This window comes from Anser anser (genome assembly GCF_964211835.1).
Source record: "Anser anser genome assembly, chromosome: 1".
Lineage (NCBI taxonomy): Eukaryota > Metazoa > Chordata > Aves > Anseriformes > Anatidae > Anser > Anser anser.
The window spans coordinates 3,967,287-3,983,572 of NC_139720.1; the positions used below are offsets into that span (position 1 = coordinate 3,967,287).

At 52.3% G+C, this 16,286-nt stretch overlaps 1 protein-coding gene and 1 long non-coding RNA gene across 9 annotated transcripts in view; one reads left to right on the forward strand and one right to left on the reverse strand.

Annotated features, from left to right (window-relative positions):
• The window catches only part of PFKFB3 (6-phosphofructo-2-kinase/fructose-2,6-biphosphatase 3), a 39,985-nt gene that overhangs the window by 7,104 nt on the left and 16,595 nt on the right, over window positions 1-16,286 (forward strand). For 5 of the 6 annotated variants that reach the window (XM_083815501.1, XM_083815498.1, XM_083815499.1 and 2 more), the window contains exon 2: window positions 11,847-11,961. The exons of the other annotated variant lie outside the window; for it this stretch is intronic. In XM_083815501.1, the coding sequence (XP_083671627.1) occupies window positions 11,847-11,961 (115 nt within the window). The remainder of the gene's footprint in view (window positions 1-11,846; window positions 11,962-16,286) is intronic. 6 annotated transcript variants of the gene reach the window in all.
• LOC310888643 lies at window positions 219-10,430 on the reverse strand. 3 transcript variants are annotated; one of them, XR_014575989.1, is made up of 3 exons: window positions 10,277-10,430; window positions 4,773-9,380; window positions 219-4,494 (listed from the first exon to the last, which is right to left on the reverse strand). It is a non-coding gene; the product is annotated as an uncharacterized lncRNA (long non-coding RNA). The 3 variants fall into 3 exon arrangements; XR_014575990.1 differs by having other exon boundaries at window positions 10,113-10,430; XR_014575991.1 differs by having other exon boundaries at window positions 4,773-10,430.

Here is a 16,286-nt window from a genome sequence, read left to right on the forward strand (position 1 = left end):
GCAGCTCGCTTGCCCGAGCTGACCCGGGGAGAGCCCTTTCGCAGGGCAGCAGGGTAAACTTGTTTACGGCTTCTTTTCTGGCAGGCACGCGGCGGATGGTGGGGCCGTGGGGCTTCCGAGCACATGCAAGCCCGCGGAGCGTGCACGGGCTGTGCACGCCCTGCTCACGCGTGCGCGAGGAGGATGTCCTGGCTGCATCCACTTCCCCAGTCACCAGCAGGGACACGAGCAGCAGGAGCTGGTGCCTGGGTCTCCTCCACCGAGGAGATTTCTAGGAAAGCTCGGGAACAGCTCGGCTTGGTAAACAGCAGAATTTGTTAAACTCGCTAGGATTTATTGCGAGTGGTTCCAGGGTAAAATCGGGCATCCTGCCTCCTGCACTCACATCTACTTTCAAGCCCCCAAGGGGGACGGAGCCCCCCTGCCCGTGCAAAAATTTCAGTCCCTGGGGTGCTCTGGCTGCTCCTGCACTTCTGGTGCCTTGCTCGTGGGCTTCAAGGCAGGGACTAAATGCCCACCACAGAGCTGATTTCTGTGTTGGGATGCAAGGAAACCAAGTTATTCTGCCCCTAAAAATACAGATGGGCACTGCCAGTTTACTTTGCATGAGTGGAGAATAAATTTATCGTAGCCAGGGATATAATTTTGGAGGAAACTGGTCCTTTCAACCCAGGGTGTGACCTGGGCAAACATCCAGCCTTGATGCCAATAGGAGACTGTAGCATGCCCAGGGCAGAGATGGGAGTTTTTGACTTGGTTTTAATCCTGCTCAATGATTTTCTTAGAAAGCCCTCTGATTAATGAGGGATTTGTAACAGGAGCAGCGGGATGTGGCAGGGGCTGGGGTTTGGGCTTTTGCCGCCCAAGGAAGCTCCTTCACCCCAGCACCACGGGATGCTGCCCGGTTTTGTGCCAACACCACTGCTCCGGGGACGGACCCACACTGCGAAACAACACTACCTTTGCAAAAAATAATAAAAAATAAATTTAAAAAAGCTGTTATATTTTCTCCAGTCTGGGTCCATTTCCCAGCTGGAGACCCAGGTCCAGCTGACAGCTGAGGACAGGGCTCCAGGGTGCGACGAGGGAATCTGAGACAGCTTTGCTACCAAAATTGCTGTGTTTTGAACCGTGCCCTGAGTGGGATGAGTCAAGGCAGAAGAGGCACCTGTCAGCAGTGATATGTTTGCTTGTTTCTCCAAGGTTTCTTTGCCAAAGGCAGGCAGTGGGTTTCCACCTCAGGAGCTGGGAACAACACGTGCATGTGGGAGCACGGTCTGCAAACCCTTTGGTCCTCTTAAACGTGAAATTGCCTCTGGTTGCTGCTGGGTTTCCTCTTCCTCAATCTCTCTTCCCCTCTTTTATCTTTTTTATTTTTTATTTTTTTTAATTTTTGGGTGCAGCTGAGCTGCTCAGAAACTAACCCACGTCAAACACCGTGAATCCGAGAGCAATTTAACAAACCATCAAAGAATGCCCAACAAATTGTTGTTGCAATGGCAGCGATTTGCGTAACTTGGTGGAGGACACGTGGGTGGAAAGAGGGCTTTTCTAGAGACGAATTTACAGCCTGAGAGCCAAATTTTGGAGAATCTATTGGCACCTTTTCTGGTTTGGGCTCTGGCTGTGCTACCGGGCTGTGCTTGCAGCCGCGGGGTTGAGTTGGCACTGTCGCCGCGGTGGCTAACGGCCCGGCTACGAACGAGACGAGACAAAGCAGTGAGGGATGTGGCTGATGTGTGCCAGGGCTTAGTCACCCCGTTTCATCGATGACTTGACTCTGTCTGAATGCAAAATGACCAGATTTTAAAGTAGCATCAGAAGGCAGCAGGGATGGAGGCGATCGCGTGTGATCCCGCACGTGTCCCGCAGCCCGAGGGAGCCGTGCTTGTCCAGGCTTGGTGGGCTGTGTGGGGTGGGTTTTTGGGGCTGGCCACCTCTGGAAGGAGCATCAGTTTAAGGCGAGATGGGGAGGGGACCCACAGCACATCCCTGCTCACAGCATGGGCTGAAAATGAGGGGGAGTGCAGCTAATGCGACCCTTGCCTTCACCCCAAGCCCACACTGGTGGGATGCCCGGCAGCTGGGGCTGCAGGAAGACCTTGCTCTTACAGAGCTGGCAAGTTTGGGAGATGCTCTGGGCTCCATGCACACCTCCGTGAGTGCCAGCACACACAAGGGTGCAGACTGGGGCTCCCGTTGGCTCAACACATGGGTTGGGCGACCCCAGAGCCTCTCAAACCCCAGAGCCTGCCCGACCTCAGAGCCTCTCCAACCACATCATCACGATGCTTTGCCCAGCAGCAGGAACGATGCGCCCATCACTCAGGTGCCCCAAACCACCCAAACCCAGGCAATAAATGCATGGCACAAAGCAAAGGCAGGTTGTGCCTTCATCCTGAGCCCTGCTCGCTTTCTGTACTGGGAAGCTGGCAGGCGAACCCGCCCGGCTGCCAGAGCCCGTGGTGACTCAGGACGTGCTGTAGCAGTTGTTTGGATGCAGCCTGAGCCCGGGGTAAACAGCCGGGCAGGGAAATGCGAAACCCTCACCCCGACCTCGCCGTCACTGCCAGGACGTCAGCACCAGGGCGTTGCAAGCAGGGACGTGCTGAGCCCCCCAGCACGGCGCTGAACACGAGGACACGGTGCAGAGGAACACGTGGGATGAACCCACGTCCCCCCGCAGCTGTTTGTTTGGGGTTTGAGGAGTAGGAAGGGGAAATTGCAGCCCCCTTAGGGCAAGGAGTGTGCGCTCTGATTCCCCAGTGAGCGGTGGTGCCAGAAATACCGAAGCAGGTGCAGTACGAGTGGTTTTCCCCCTTCTCCATCACACTCGGTGGGGACAGCTCATGGTCAATGGGATGGGAAACGTGTGCGTCCATCTGTGCGTCCCAGATCTCATGGCTCTGGTTCTTAGCTCAAGTGGAAGCAGCTGGCTGGGGAGAAAACTGGGTCATTCTCAATGTTACAAAGCATGGTGGCTGCCCTCCTGTTCCCTACCAAACTACCATGTCCCCAAATGCCAGTTGGCTGCTATCTGCTAAAGTCCAGGGCAGAAATCTAAATGTTCAGCCGAGTTTTCTTCTTTCCTTTTCTTTTCTTTTTTTTTTTTTTACCCCCCCCCACTCCAAGAAGCTGTTAACTGCTTGTCATTGTGGCTTGGAAAATGCAAATACATTTGAGAAAATATGTTGGCAGCAAGCTCCCCATATTTCAGTTTGACCTAATATCTCAGAGAAATTTCCCGTTAATATTTTTCATGTCTGATTGGAAAATATCAGTGAAAAAAGAAACGAAATTCTGTAAATATTTTTGGACCATCTTAGACTTTTCTTTTTTCCACCTAGGTCTCATGGCATGGAAATGATTAAACAAAATACATAAATTGAAAATTTCTGGTAGGAATTAGATAAATTGAAATATTTTCTCTACATGCAGAAGAAAATTTGAGAAAAGCCTGATAAGAAAATCTGGTTATTTAACCTCTGCATTCCAGCAAACTGCGCAGTCTGCTTCCATCAGACTCAGCTCCAGAAATTGGTTAAGTCATTAGGAGATCTGAAAGGTTACCTGGGGCTGTGCAGAGCTCCAGCAAGAGATATGGAAACTCAGCCTGGCTCCCACAGCTGAAGACAGACCTCCTTGAGATGTCCATCAAGAGCAGATCCTCATCTTTCATCAAGATATCTTTCATCTCTTGATCATTTTCATTCCTGGTTCAGAGAACTCAGAAATCCTTGCCATCTCATGATGGATTTTCAGTTGGCTGGTCCTTGGACATCTTTCAGAATAGGAGGGTCCACAACTACGTTGAATTTCAACCTATTGACCATACACGCTTGGTTGTTTTTCACAAACATCCTAAAAGTCCCTGCAGGTCTCAGGTTTAAAAGCATGTGACAACAGCCTGGGACACTTAGACCTCACTTCTGGGTGGCTTGTGGTTTCCGTCAACTGGATGGAGAGGTGAGCCCTTGGGGAGGGAACAGGGAACCGAGGAGTGGTGCTAGTCCCAACCATGGTTCTTCTCAGCTGGGATCGAGGTGTGGGATGCTGTTGGGCAACCATCACCTGCCATTGCCTGCATGGTCCCAGCCCTGCAAGGAAGCAGGGACGAGCAGGTTGTCGATACAGCAGACGTGCTCACAAGGGCGTGGAAAGATACTCAGCACGTACGCAGTTTCGAAATGTAGCTCCTCATCAAAGCTTCATCCTAACTCCCAGTGTGGGTTCGTGTCTCGAGGAGCAAGGCTTGAGTCTTGAGGAGCAAGGAACTGTGCTTTGGATCACCTCATTCTGGAGCCCACCAGGATTTGCATCGGATGGCTTGCCTGTAGACCATGCACTGAGCTCTCCCCCCATGCTCACAGGCCACGGATACCTCCAGGATCAACTTAACCTGGTTTCAGTGTCCGTGGCAGGGCAGGTGAATCACTCCAGGAGTGCCCATTTCTCTCTGCAGATGGTCAGAAGCGAGCAGCTCCTTGCAGACACCTAAAGTGACACAAATCCTTCCCAAATACTACCCACAGCCTTCTTGTGGATGCTCCCAACAGCAGATCCTCCCAGGATGCTGCCCTGTAGGATGGTGTTTTATCACCCCGATAGAAAAAACCCATACCAGGACCTGCACTGATATTAGCAGGGGATGATAGCAGAGATAAAAAAACATCCTTTTTCCCAGGCTGTGATTAATCTGCCGCATTTTGCTGCCTACGAGCACAAACCACAAGGTTTGCTTCCTCCCTAACCCCAGCCACCCTCAGGCTAACCTGAAACTTTCACAGTGCCGTGGCCAAGAGCTTCGTGTTGGTGCTTCTTGGCTTCTTAGAGGAGATTCCCATGCATCCCCGGCAGCTGGCTCGGTGACATCAGTGCTCCTGGGGAGCCTGCCGGTCACCATGGCACTGCTGAGGTTGTCCCTGTTACATCACAAGGTGAGTCAGTCCCCAAATGAGAGGCCTCAGCCTTTGCCATTGTTTGATTTAATAAGCTGGGATGATGAGATAACGATCCTGGCCCTTAATGAAAGGCAGGTGCAAATAAGGCGTTGGGCAATAATTCAACAGCCAGAGTCCTGGGGATAATGAGAGGCTGTGATTTCCGGAGGGTGACCATCTTCCACCTTAAATAGGCTGGTCCCTAGGGTGTTTCCGATGGAGGGCTGCATCCCACGTGCACCACGGGGCTGGGGAATTAAGCTCCTAATTAGCCTGACCTCCTACAAGCCACCCCAAAAAAGGCCATTTAAATGACCCCTGTAGCAATCTGTGCTCAGAGTAGGGCAAATCTTGGACCTGCTGCATCGTTTTGCAGCACAGATTAGGTCTGGATCAGGCATGAGCAGGTGGCCCTATTTCTGCTGATGTATCTGGACAAAGCACCGTGGCACCTTACCGGTTGTGCCAGCAGCAGGGCAGGGGCAATCTGAGCTGGCACAGCCCCACCTGGAACACAGGAGCCCTATAAGCACCCTTTTCTTTCCACCCAGCAGGATTTTGGGCTGGGTCAGTGCCTTGTGGTTGTGGCATCTCGCTCAGGAGCTGGGTAACCTCCGGTCGAGTTTAGCATCTCGTGGCATCACACCCTGATTCAATCCCCGGGCTCCAGCGGGGGATTTCACACCCGATATAAAAGCACAGGGCAAGCTGTGAAGTGTTTGTTTGATATAACTGAAAGGACCCATCAGGAGGAGGCACAAGAAGGTGAATATTGGTGTCATGGAGACAGTGGCAGCGTCAAAATCCGGATTTTTGGCTCCCTCACAGCTCCGCACCCTTTGACCCTCTCTGTTGGGACCAAGCCTGAAATTCTTCAGCCGGATTTCATTTCAAGGGAAAACAGTATCAGATTCCTGAGACCGGAATATCCCCGGCTCTTGGCCGTGTAATTACCCTCTAACAATTTTAAAGCCCCATGTTTGTCTCTGCAGCCTAGGGAGCCAGTTGTCTGATTTAGCAGCTTACGGGGGGGGGAGATGTGTTTTGCACTTGCCTTGTGAGGTCGGGAACTTGCACAGGACGTTGCTCAAGCTGCTTGGACCCGTTTCTGAGCAGGCTTTCAGCCGGTGTTGAGAAATGTTCCTGCTCCAATGAACAATGCAGGTTCAGAATGTTATTTCCAACTTATTTTTCTTCCTTGAAAATTACAGGGGATTTTCAGACCGTAAATTTTATCTCCTCGGCTAGTGTCCCACGAGATGCACCTCGCGGACAGGCCACGGGGACCTCATCCTGGTGCTTTCTGTGGGACAGTGTATTGGGGTAACTTGGAAGAAGAGGTGCAGCTGCATCAGATTTTCTGGTTTAGGCAAGACTGGTCCATGAATCAGAGATGAAACCCCTTCCGTGGGATTTTAAATAGGAACATCGAGCTGGGAGGCTCCTTTGGGGTCATCGCTCGCGGCTCCTGGACACCCACCTAAGCCCTTGGGCCTTACTGGGACTTCCCAGGGACCTGCCAGCCCTCTCCGAGATCTCAGCACAGATGACAGAAGGACCCTTGGGGATTCTGCTCCTAGCTTGGGGAATGCACTTTAAATCCAGGCTCTCATCCTTCTGTCTTCCGCATATTCATCATGGGCAGGCAATTCATTTGTACCTCTCCCGTTTCCTTTACTGTTTGCCTTTAACTCCCTCAGTTATAACCAAAAGCACCTCCTTTAAGCCACAATCGCTTTTGCCCATGCTGCCTTCTCATCACCTGCACCTTTGTCCTCTCAGGCTGCATTTCCTTTCCTAACAGCACAGTATTCACCCACTTTTTGGGTGTCTCTTGCCTCGTATCAGCACCGGTGCAAATATCTAAACCACAGCACTGCCGTCCTCCCTTTGCAAAGCTCCTTGCAGTAAATCAGGTGCTAACTAGGCTTGAACCCCCATCCTTCTGCTTGAAGGGTTCCCGAATGAAAAGAAAGGAAAAAAAAATTGCTTTTAGCAAGGCTGACGGCATAGCAGGAAAGAGGGTTGACTTCAGGAAAAATTTACTGCCCCCCAAATAGTTTCTGTGTAGCACCGAGTGCGACAGCGACAGCACGCAGGTGCTCAGAGCAGAGGGGCCGAGCAAGAGCGACCAGGTCCGAGGGGTGAATACGGCCAAGAAGGCATTTAGAGAAAACTAAAGGGAGCCTCATTTTGCTGGTAGAAAGTGATGTGAAGTGTTGCTTTTTTTTTTTTTTTTTTTCCTGCCTGGCTAGCACCATTGCTGCAAGCCGGCTCACGTGCACGCGAGCTGATTTTGGCACTTGTTGCTGAAAGCCTCCACGTGCGTTTGTGCAGATCCCTCGTGGCTTTTCCTGCCTCTTGGCTGCCAAGAAAAGGCGAGCTCAGCTCCCGGCATGGCGTTTGACTGGGGCCGATGGAGTGGGGTTGAGCAATGCCTCGTTCCTCCCCGGGGATTTCCCCTTTTTGCTATCAGCCCTCCTTCCTCAAACCCAATTGATTTTTTTCCCCTTCTCTGCTTGCAGCTATTTTAAGAAAGGTGCTGCCTGCACCGACTGGCAGATGCTGGGTGGCCCCGAGTGCCTGCTCTGTGGGGTATTTTGGTGCTCGGCTGCTCGCCCCAAGCCGAGTTGCTTACGGCTGGGGAAGCAAGCTGTTTCGTTAGCACGTCAGGTCCAGTTGCAGAGTGCAATAGCGTACAAAGGGGACAGCCTGTCCCCAGCTGGGGGAACGGGTCGATTTCTTGGGTGTTTGGGTGAAGGGAGGAAGGCTTGGGGCACAAGATGTTCCCTGCTCTGCCCCGATCCTGCCTGTGGGCTCAGCCCTCCCAGTTGCAGAGGTGAAGGGGGGATTGGAGACTGAACTGGGCTCTCCCTGCCGTATTCAGGACGGGGAACCCATTACCACCACAAGCAGAACGCTTTAAACGTGCAAGCACAATCGCCATGAGCAAAAGGCCCAGCAGCTTTGCAAACTCTTCCAGGGTTCCCCCCAAAAGCCCCCCCAGCAGCGACAGCAGTTCCCTGTCCAGCAGTCAAGAGGAGGACGCAACCACTTGGTTACTCCCTGACCCTCCTGAAAGCCCCTGCCTCCCCCAGAGTGCTGCAGGCAGCTTTCTTGGCTTCCCCATGGTCCCCCTGATTCTTTTTCGGAAGCGAGAAGAGTTTTTTTTTCAAATTTGTTTATAAATACCCCTCCTCTCTCCCAGATGAGTAATTCGCTCAGTTGCAAAACGGTGCCTTCAGCGCGCTAGCAAGATGTTGGGCAGCTGCTGGCTTAAATTTTGCAACCTGCCTCCGAAGGGAGGATTGTGCCCATGTTGCAGCCTGGTAAACTGAGGCTGTGCTGGAAATTGCTGCCCTGCCGTTAACCGAGCTCACCTATAGCTGTATCTTCGCGGTGATGCAAGCCCAGCCCTGAGCCACCACCTCCAAATTTATCCGTGTGAAGAGGCACTCGGGTTCCCCGTAAGCTGCACCCTCTCCTCTTTGACGCCACGATGGCCCAATGCTGCTCTGAACGTAGGCATGAATGGGACTAGTGCTTTCCTTACAAGCTTCCTTTAAAGGAGAAAAAAGGAAAAAGAAAGAAAAAAAGGTGATGAATCACGGCTTAGTCAGAGTTGGGGCTGCCGTTCCCTGCATTTTGATGGCGTGGGAACGGTGCCGGGGCTGGCTGCCATCCCCTGGGTTGGTACCCAGGCAGGTTCTTCCCCAGGGGATGGGGATTTGAGCCCAGGGTTTGGATTTTAGGCCCCATACAGAGCCTTTTTCCACCATTTGGGATGGGCTGCTAGGTCATTTTGGTGTTTCAAAAGCAGAGACACAAAATAAGGGAAAGGAGGTGTTTGGATTTTGGTATTTCAGAGAAGTCCCCAGGCTACAAACCCTGTAAGAGATGGGTTCTGCTCTCACAGATTTGGGATTTTTCGCCCATTCCCACTGGATTCCCACTCGAAGTGATTTGATCTGCAGATTTCAAGCTCTGGCTTTACATTTCTTTACCTCCCGATGCACCTTGTGCTGCCACCACCCTCACAACCAAGAGTGCCTTATAAATAGTAATGATGCTCCTTCCAGCTGACCTCACTTGGAGCAGCTGGGTGTTTGTGCCTTTGAAAACCAGGCCACTTATTTAGGAGTTTAAGTATGGTCTAGCTTTCCACTCCAGTTATTTAGGCGTTTTTAGCCAAGAGTTACTAGGTGGATCTAATTTGAAGCGACTGTGATTTTAATTCAGGCAGAGGTTCGCTTTCCTGCTCTTTTCGATGCTCTCAGGGCGGTGATTTTGGAAGCGGCTGAAGCTTCTGGGAAAGCCATGGAGAGGAGCACGGAGCTGCAGGAGGAAGGGAAATGCCACAAATCCTCGTCCCACATCAGCACGTGAATTTTCTTCCCTCTTCTGAGTCACGTTTTATCTGGGCACCAAATTCTTCTGGCCCTTCGTGGGAAAAGATTGATTTAGCAACAGTGGCAACAGCATCCGATCAACCTGCCTCCTTCCAGGGTGGCATAAAACCTGATGCTGAAATGGATTTTTGGAGAAATGGGGAAAAATTGCCAAAATCTATCAAAAATAATCTTCTGCCCTCTCCTGAGGATGTATTTTGTGCATTGTCTTGGGGGGCACATCTCTGTCTCGCTGATTCACCCCCTCCTCGCCAGTTGATGCTCTCACCCTCTTCCTTCCCACATCCCAAATCTCTGCATCCTTTTTCAGCTCCCACACAGTACCATTTTTTTTTGGTCTATGAATATATTTTTCCAGCGTAGCAGACTGAGGGATTGTGCACTTTTTTTTTTTTTTTTTACTCCATCCATCTTGGCACCATGTAAGGAGACAGCCAAAAAGATATTCTTTGTCATAAAAACACATGCCTGTTTTTCTAGGGGAAGATGCCCTAAAATAATACTGGAGGCTATTCAGTATGTAGCCGAGATGCTAACTTGCCAGTGTTTTAATTTCCGTGCAAAATTTGCTTTATTTAGCAAATCAAGCTAGAATAAACTCAGCGGAGCACTTCCCAGCTATAAAATATTGAACTTTCCCCACCAGCCACCCAGCATCCCGCTGCTGCCTGGGCATTGCTCGGGGTATGACCATCCCAAAATCGTGGTTTTAATTTTAGTTTTTATTTTTTTTTTGGAGGAGAAAGCTGGATTTTCCCCACACCTTTATTTATTGCCCTTGCCACGTTTGGGTTGGAAGTAGCGCTTTTCACCGTCGAATCGAGGGTAGCGAGGTCACCTGCGGGAATCCGGCTAATGGGTTAAAAATCCCGAAGCGTGGCTACGTTTGGGATAAAATCGCCCAATACGCACCCTAATAAAATATACCTCTATGCGTTAATTGCGCCTAGCGGAGGCAGCGCAGGGGAGGCTCCGCAGCCTCCGCTCCTCCATCCCCGAGCCCGGGCGGAGGCCGAGAGGTGGGGGGAGGCTGCGAGCCTCCCCCGGAGCCTCCGCCCCAGCCTTTTTGCGCGGCCGCGGAGCGGGGCGGAGGCGGAGCGGAGCCCGGGCACCCCCCGGGCGGAGGTGGGGGGGTGAAGGAGGCCGGGCCCCAGCCCTGCCTGTGCGACGTGAGCGACGTGCGGAGCCTCCGCAGCCCCCGGCCTCCGCCTCCCACCCGCCGCGGGCCGGGGAGGGGCAGGGGGCGCGGAAAGAGGGGAGGGGGGGGGGGGGGGGGGAGGCTGCTCGGGGGAGCCCTTGGGTTTAGAAAGGATTTCTTTTTTTTTAAATATAATTGTGGTTTTAGAATGAGTTTGGTTGTAGAATTGCTTTGGCTTTAGAATTATTTTTTTTTTATTATTATTTTCTATTTTCTTTTTTTTCTCTTTTATTCTTTTGTTTCCTTTTTTTTCCTCTGTTCTTTTCTCATTTTTTCTTTTTTCTTTCTTTTTTCTTTTATTCTCTCATTTTTCTCTCTTCTATTTTTCTCATTTTTCTTTTTTTCCTCCTTTTTCTTTTCTCTTTTCTCCCTTCTTTCTTCTCTCTTCTCTTCTTCTTTCTTTCTTCTCTCTTCTTTTTCCTTTGCTTTTTTTCTCTTCTTTCTCCCTCCTTTCTTTTCTCTCTTCTCCTTTCTCTTTTTTCTTTTCCCTCTTCCTTTCTCCTTTCCTTTCTCCTTTCTTTTCTCCCTTTCTCCTTTCTTTTCTCTCTTCTTTTCTCCTTTTTCTTCTTTCCCCCTTTTTTCTTTTTTTTCTCCTTTCTTCATCTATTTTCTCCTTTGTTCTTTTCTCCTCCCATCCTTTCCTTTCACCTCCACATTTCTCCTTCCAACACCCCATCTCCAATACCCCCTTTCCCCTCCCCGCCCTCTCCCCATCACCTCCCACACCCCTCCTTCTCCCCTTCCACCCCCACAACCCCCCCATTTAACCCCCCCCCCCCCAAATCCCCCCCATCCTCCAAACAAAGCCTTTGTCCCGCTGCAGTGCGGGGGGGCCGGCAGCAGGCGGCAGCGCCGCGCCGCGCCCCCTCCCCGGCTCCCGCCCCCCCCCGGGCCCGCCCCGGAGGGCGGGGACCCGCGGCCCCCCCCCCCCCCCCCCGGCCCCAAATAGGAGCCGGCGGCAGCGGCGGGTCCAGTGCGAGCGGAGCGTGGGAACGGCGGCAGCAGCAGCAGCAGTGCGGCTGCTTCTTTTTTTCCCAGCCCTCGCTTTCAGCTTTCTTTTTATTTTTAGAAAGGAGAAAGAGGAGGAAAAAAAGCCGAATTTTTTTTTTTTTGCACTTTTTTTTTTTGAATTAAAATTAGCGGCGGGACTCGCCCACCTCCCCGCTTTGTGCCCCGTCCCTCCTTCCCCCTCTAAACCTTCACCGAGCGGCAAGCCTTATTTTATCGTCTCTTTTTATATTTTTTCGCTCCCCCCATTTTTTATTTTTTTTCCCACCCCCGTTTTGCGAACGCCCCAAGGTGGACGCGGAGCGCCAAAAGACCTTGGCTTTAAAAATGCCCATGGAGCTGACGCAAAGCCGCATCCAGAAGATTTGGCTCCCCAATGACAACCGGCCGGCGCTGCCCCGCCGCTGTGAGTAGTAGGAACGACGTGATAAGGGGGGGGGAACACCTTGGGGGGGGGGGGGAGGTCCAGCATCCCCCCGGTAGGAGGGCGGCGGGGGTGGGATGCGGTCCCCCCCCTTCCATCCTCCCGTGCACCCCCTTGCGATGCTCTCTCCGAGGGTAGACCCCCACCAAGGTGGACCCCCTCACTCTATTTTTCCATATTATCCGTGCAGCCTGAGTGTGCCCTCCTCCCCCCCCCCGTAGCATCTCTGTGCATGCTTCCAGCCCAGGAAGGTGCAGCCTGCCTGGATCTGGCCCCACGCATGTCCTGACATTCCCTCCCCCTCGCTTTCCACCCCATAATACTTAATAGGATTAACAGGGAATAGGGCAGGTTGCTCCTAGGCTAGCTCAGCTGGGATTTTACAGGGCATTCAGCACCTTGCCCTGATGTTTGGCTTGATTGGGCTTTTATTGGGGGGGGGGGATAAGATCGGGGATTTAATAAACCCAAATAACCACCGGCTGTCTGCACCTCGCCAGCCCTTGTGCCTGGGGGAGATAGGAGGCAGGTGGAGGGGAGGGCAAACGAATTGCCTGCTCAGCGTCCTGCAGGAAAAGAAAGCGTGGGGGTGTTCAAAACCAAACCCCACGCTTAAAAAAATAAATACGAGCCGATGCTCGGGTCGCCCCGGCGCTACTATCCAACGCGGCGTGAATCACGGCTGATTTGGGAGCCGGCTCTTCTAACTGACCCGGCAGCTGTGCCACCCCACGGAGCCCCCAAACCACCCCAGCTCCCAAATAAGCATCGCAGGAACCCGCAGAGGCTGCGGAGAGCGAGGATGGAGGCGGCGTTTTGCAGCCCGGAGAGGGATGGCAGTGGGTGAATCAGTCCTCCCGCTGCTTTTTTTTTTTTTAAAAAGTTGCTCGTGTTTCTCTTGGCCAGAAAGTTTACCCACTTTTAAGGAAAAAAAAAAAAAAACGTTCTGGATGAATGATGCCGTTAATTTCCCCGATGAATCACGGCTGCTGCCCCACGGCCGTGGGTCCCGGCGTGCCACGAGGGATGCTGAGCCTTGTGTCTGGGCACATGTGCAGGGGAAGGCACCGAGGAAATGGCTTTCGGCAGCAACAGGCTGAACATCTGGCTGGCCGTGGGGCAGAAATGGCTGGGCTGGGGTGGGACCGGTGTAATGCTTTGCAGCTGGGTCTGAGCTCTTTGGGTTTCTTTATTTTTCTCAAGGACTGACACCTTTGAAAGAAATCCCCCGAGCACGTGGTGCCTCGCTGTTTTTTTTTTTCCCCACTAATTTATTCACGTGGTTTCTGACAGGGGAGAGCTCCCTCTTACAGAGGAGAAAGCTAACATATTTTAACATATGAATATAATCATAGTAATATGATTGTTGTTTCTCGGGGTGGGAACGAGCCGCGCTCGGCATCATTCGCTGCGATCTATGGGAAGAGCCCGGCTGGGCGTTTTTTGGTTTTGAAACCCGTGGCTTCCCATGGGCGATACTAATTCCTCGGCAGCAACAAAGAGCTCGGGCACAAAGGCGTGGGGCCGGGAGGCCGGCGTGGAGGCACAATGGCGAGCCCCGGCCTCCCTCGAGGCCGGCACCATCCCCAGGGCAGCATCACCATCGGGCCGCTCGGTGCAGGAAATAATTAGCCCGATTGTCCTCCTCCTCCTCCTCCTGGTCGCAGCTCCAAGTGATGCCTTCATCTGGCCCTTTGACGGCGATCCATTCAATTTCTGCCGAGCTGCACGTCTCTCACGTAGGGGCTGGGAAAGTCGAGGCGGTGCAGGGAGGGGGCCGGGCTGGGGGATGCTGGAGGAGAGGAGGCAGCGGCCGTGGGCATGTGAAACGTGGGATGGACGTCCCAGGGGTTGCGTAGGCTCCCTGCAGCCTGCACGCAATGTATGGACAGGAGATGCAGCTGTCTGCAAAATGCAATGGGGGGAAAAAGGTGGAAAAGGGGAGCCCAGGGCTCACACGGAAGATGCGGCGTGGGTTTTCGGCAAGGGGGGGAGCGTGTGGGAATGCTGCCTACATGGAGACAGTAAAAATGCCTGGAGTAGGGAGGCAGCTATTTTATTTAACCTTTTATAGATGCGAATTTCCATTTTTATTTTTCTCCTTCCACCCCCTCCAGCGAAGCACGGGAGCGCACCCACGCTGGCTCTCAGCTGCTGTAAGGCACGAGATGAGCTGCTTCTAAATATACAGCTCGAGCCTTTCACAAGTCATCCCTGACCTTGACTTACCTGGGTAGATGTCGATAATGAGTGATGAATATGCATTGAAATCCCCGATAGCTTTCCAGGGTGGTGAAAAGAAATGATGAATTAGGTCTTTGTGAAGCGCCCGGAGCAAAACACGGGGCTCGGTTTCATCCCTGCTGCAAAGTTTCCTGGAGCTCGGGGCGGGCTTTTGTGATTTGGCTGGGTTTGGCCTCGGGCTCCTGGTGAGAAGGTGCACACGCCGTGCCCAGTGCTGACCTGGCGTTTTGGGAAGTGCTCCCTGGGTCCATATTAAGCATAATTTTTCCATGCTGTAGGGGGGACCTGGATCGTTCCTTCGACAGCAAACTGAACTGGGAGAAATTCCTCAAATACAGGTGTTTTTGCTGCCTATGTGCACTCAGCGTGAGCTCTGGAAGCTCGATTTTTATCTGTCTGGAGCCGAGGGGGCACGAAACAGTACCCAGCATTGTCCCTGTGTCAAGTACTATTATTTTAATGGCCCCAAATCCTCTTGGCTCTGATCTTTGAGATCCTTTGTCTGCTGGCAGATAGAGAAAGGAGGAGTTGTCTATTCAGGTACAATTATTTTTTTCCCCTTCCCTCTTTAATTTATTTATTTTTTGTGGGGAAAAAAAAAAGCCCCAGAGTTTGTTGGGCACATGGGACTGTTGCAGTCTGTTCTAAATGGTCAGAGGGGAGAAATGTTTTCCTCTGGTACACCTCGCTGCCCCCCTGGGTACCCCGGCGTGCAAAATCAGTGCCTGCTGGTGGGAGCTGCCGTGGGCTTTTGAAACGCAGCACCGGGAAGCCAGGTCACACAAAGGGAGCGAGTGTAAGGGCAGCTCCGTCCTGAGGAATGCGGAATATTTAAGAAGAAAGAAATCCCTTTTGGAGAGTTTTATCATCTCTTGTCTGCTGAGTCTGCTTTGGCAAGACACCCAGGCAGATGATGAGTGGCTCTTTGCTGTTCTGGCACTGTAACTTGTGGCCTTAATTCGGTTTCTTTAGCTGATGGATTTTTTTTTCTTGATCCCACGTGCTTCACATGCTTTCTCTTCATACCTCTCAGTCTGTTTGCCCACCCCTGAGAAAAAATCCCCCCAGCAGCCTCTCGTATCCCCGAATCGTGCTGCCACCGCTGGTCCCACCTGCCCCGCGGCGGGCAGGGGAGCTGGGGCGGGCGCGCTCTCGGCCAGCCCATAATTAAACCACATTTTACGGCGCTGCCATCAGCCATTCACTCCCTGCATTCCTTTCCCATGAGATCTCCAGGCTCCGGCGGCTTGAAGGGGAGATGAGAAATCCCCCGGAGGGGCTCGCTCCTCGCTGCCTTTGCCAGGAGGGCTCCCTGCACGTGAGGCTGGGTGGGATGAGAGGCGGGTGGCTAATCCAAATTCCATTAGGCATCCTTAAGATCTTCCTTTCCTGCCAGTAAAGCACTTGGCTCGGTGCCTTGGCCTTTGGGATGTGTAGCGCCACGTGAACGTCAGCGTGGAGGTGATGTGGGGAGGCAGGGCAGAGGGATGCTGCCGGTGCGCAATTTCCTCCCAGTTAAACCAGTGCTCTGGAGTTTACTTTCTGAAGGGTTTTCTGGGGAGAAGCGACTCACCTGGGCAGCTGATCTGTCTGCATTTTGTCATGCAATTCCGTTGAATCAGAGGAGTTTCCTTTAGCTGGCCAAGTCATCGCTCTGGATTTATTTCCAGCTGTTTGACGCAGGACCCTCTTGAGGACAAAATGTAACCAGCTTAGGTTCCTGGGAGAAAGGGATAAGTCACTCCTGTGCATCTTCTTTTAAATGCTGATGGTTCTGCAGCTGGCTAATGTTAGGGTCCTGCTTTCCTTCAGGAGGAGGAAAAAAAAAAAATTTGCATGTGTATCAGCTTAAAAGCTCGCCAAAGTTTTTTGAAAAGTTGCTCCTGGTGGGTGGAGATCTGAGCACAGACCTGGTGTTTCAGTGCAGCGGCCGCCTCTGAAAGCAGTCTTTGATTTCTTTTTTTTTTTATTCCGAACTGGTGCTTACTGTCTGAGACACTGTGAGTGCAGATGGACGGGCAGGAGGTGCTGAGCTGGTGGTGGAAAAGCTGACTGAAGGCTGC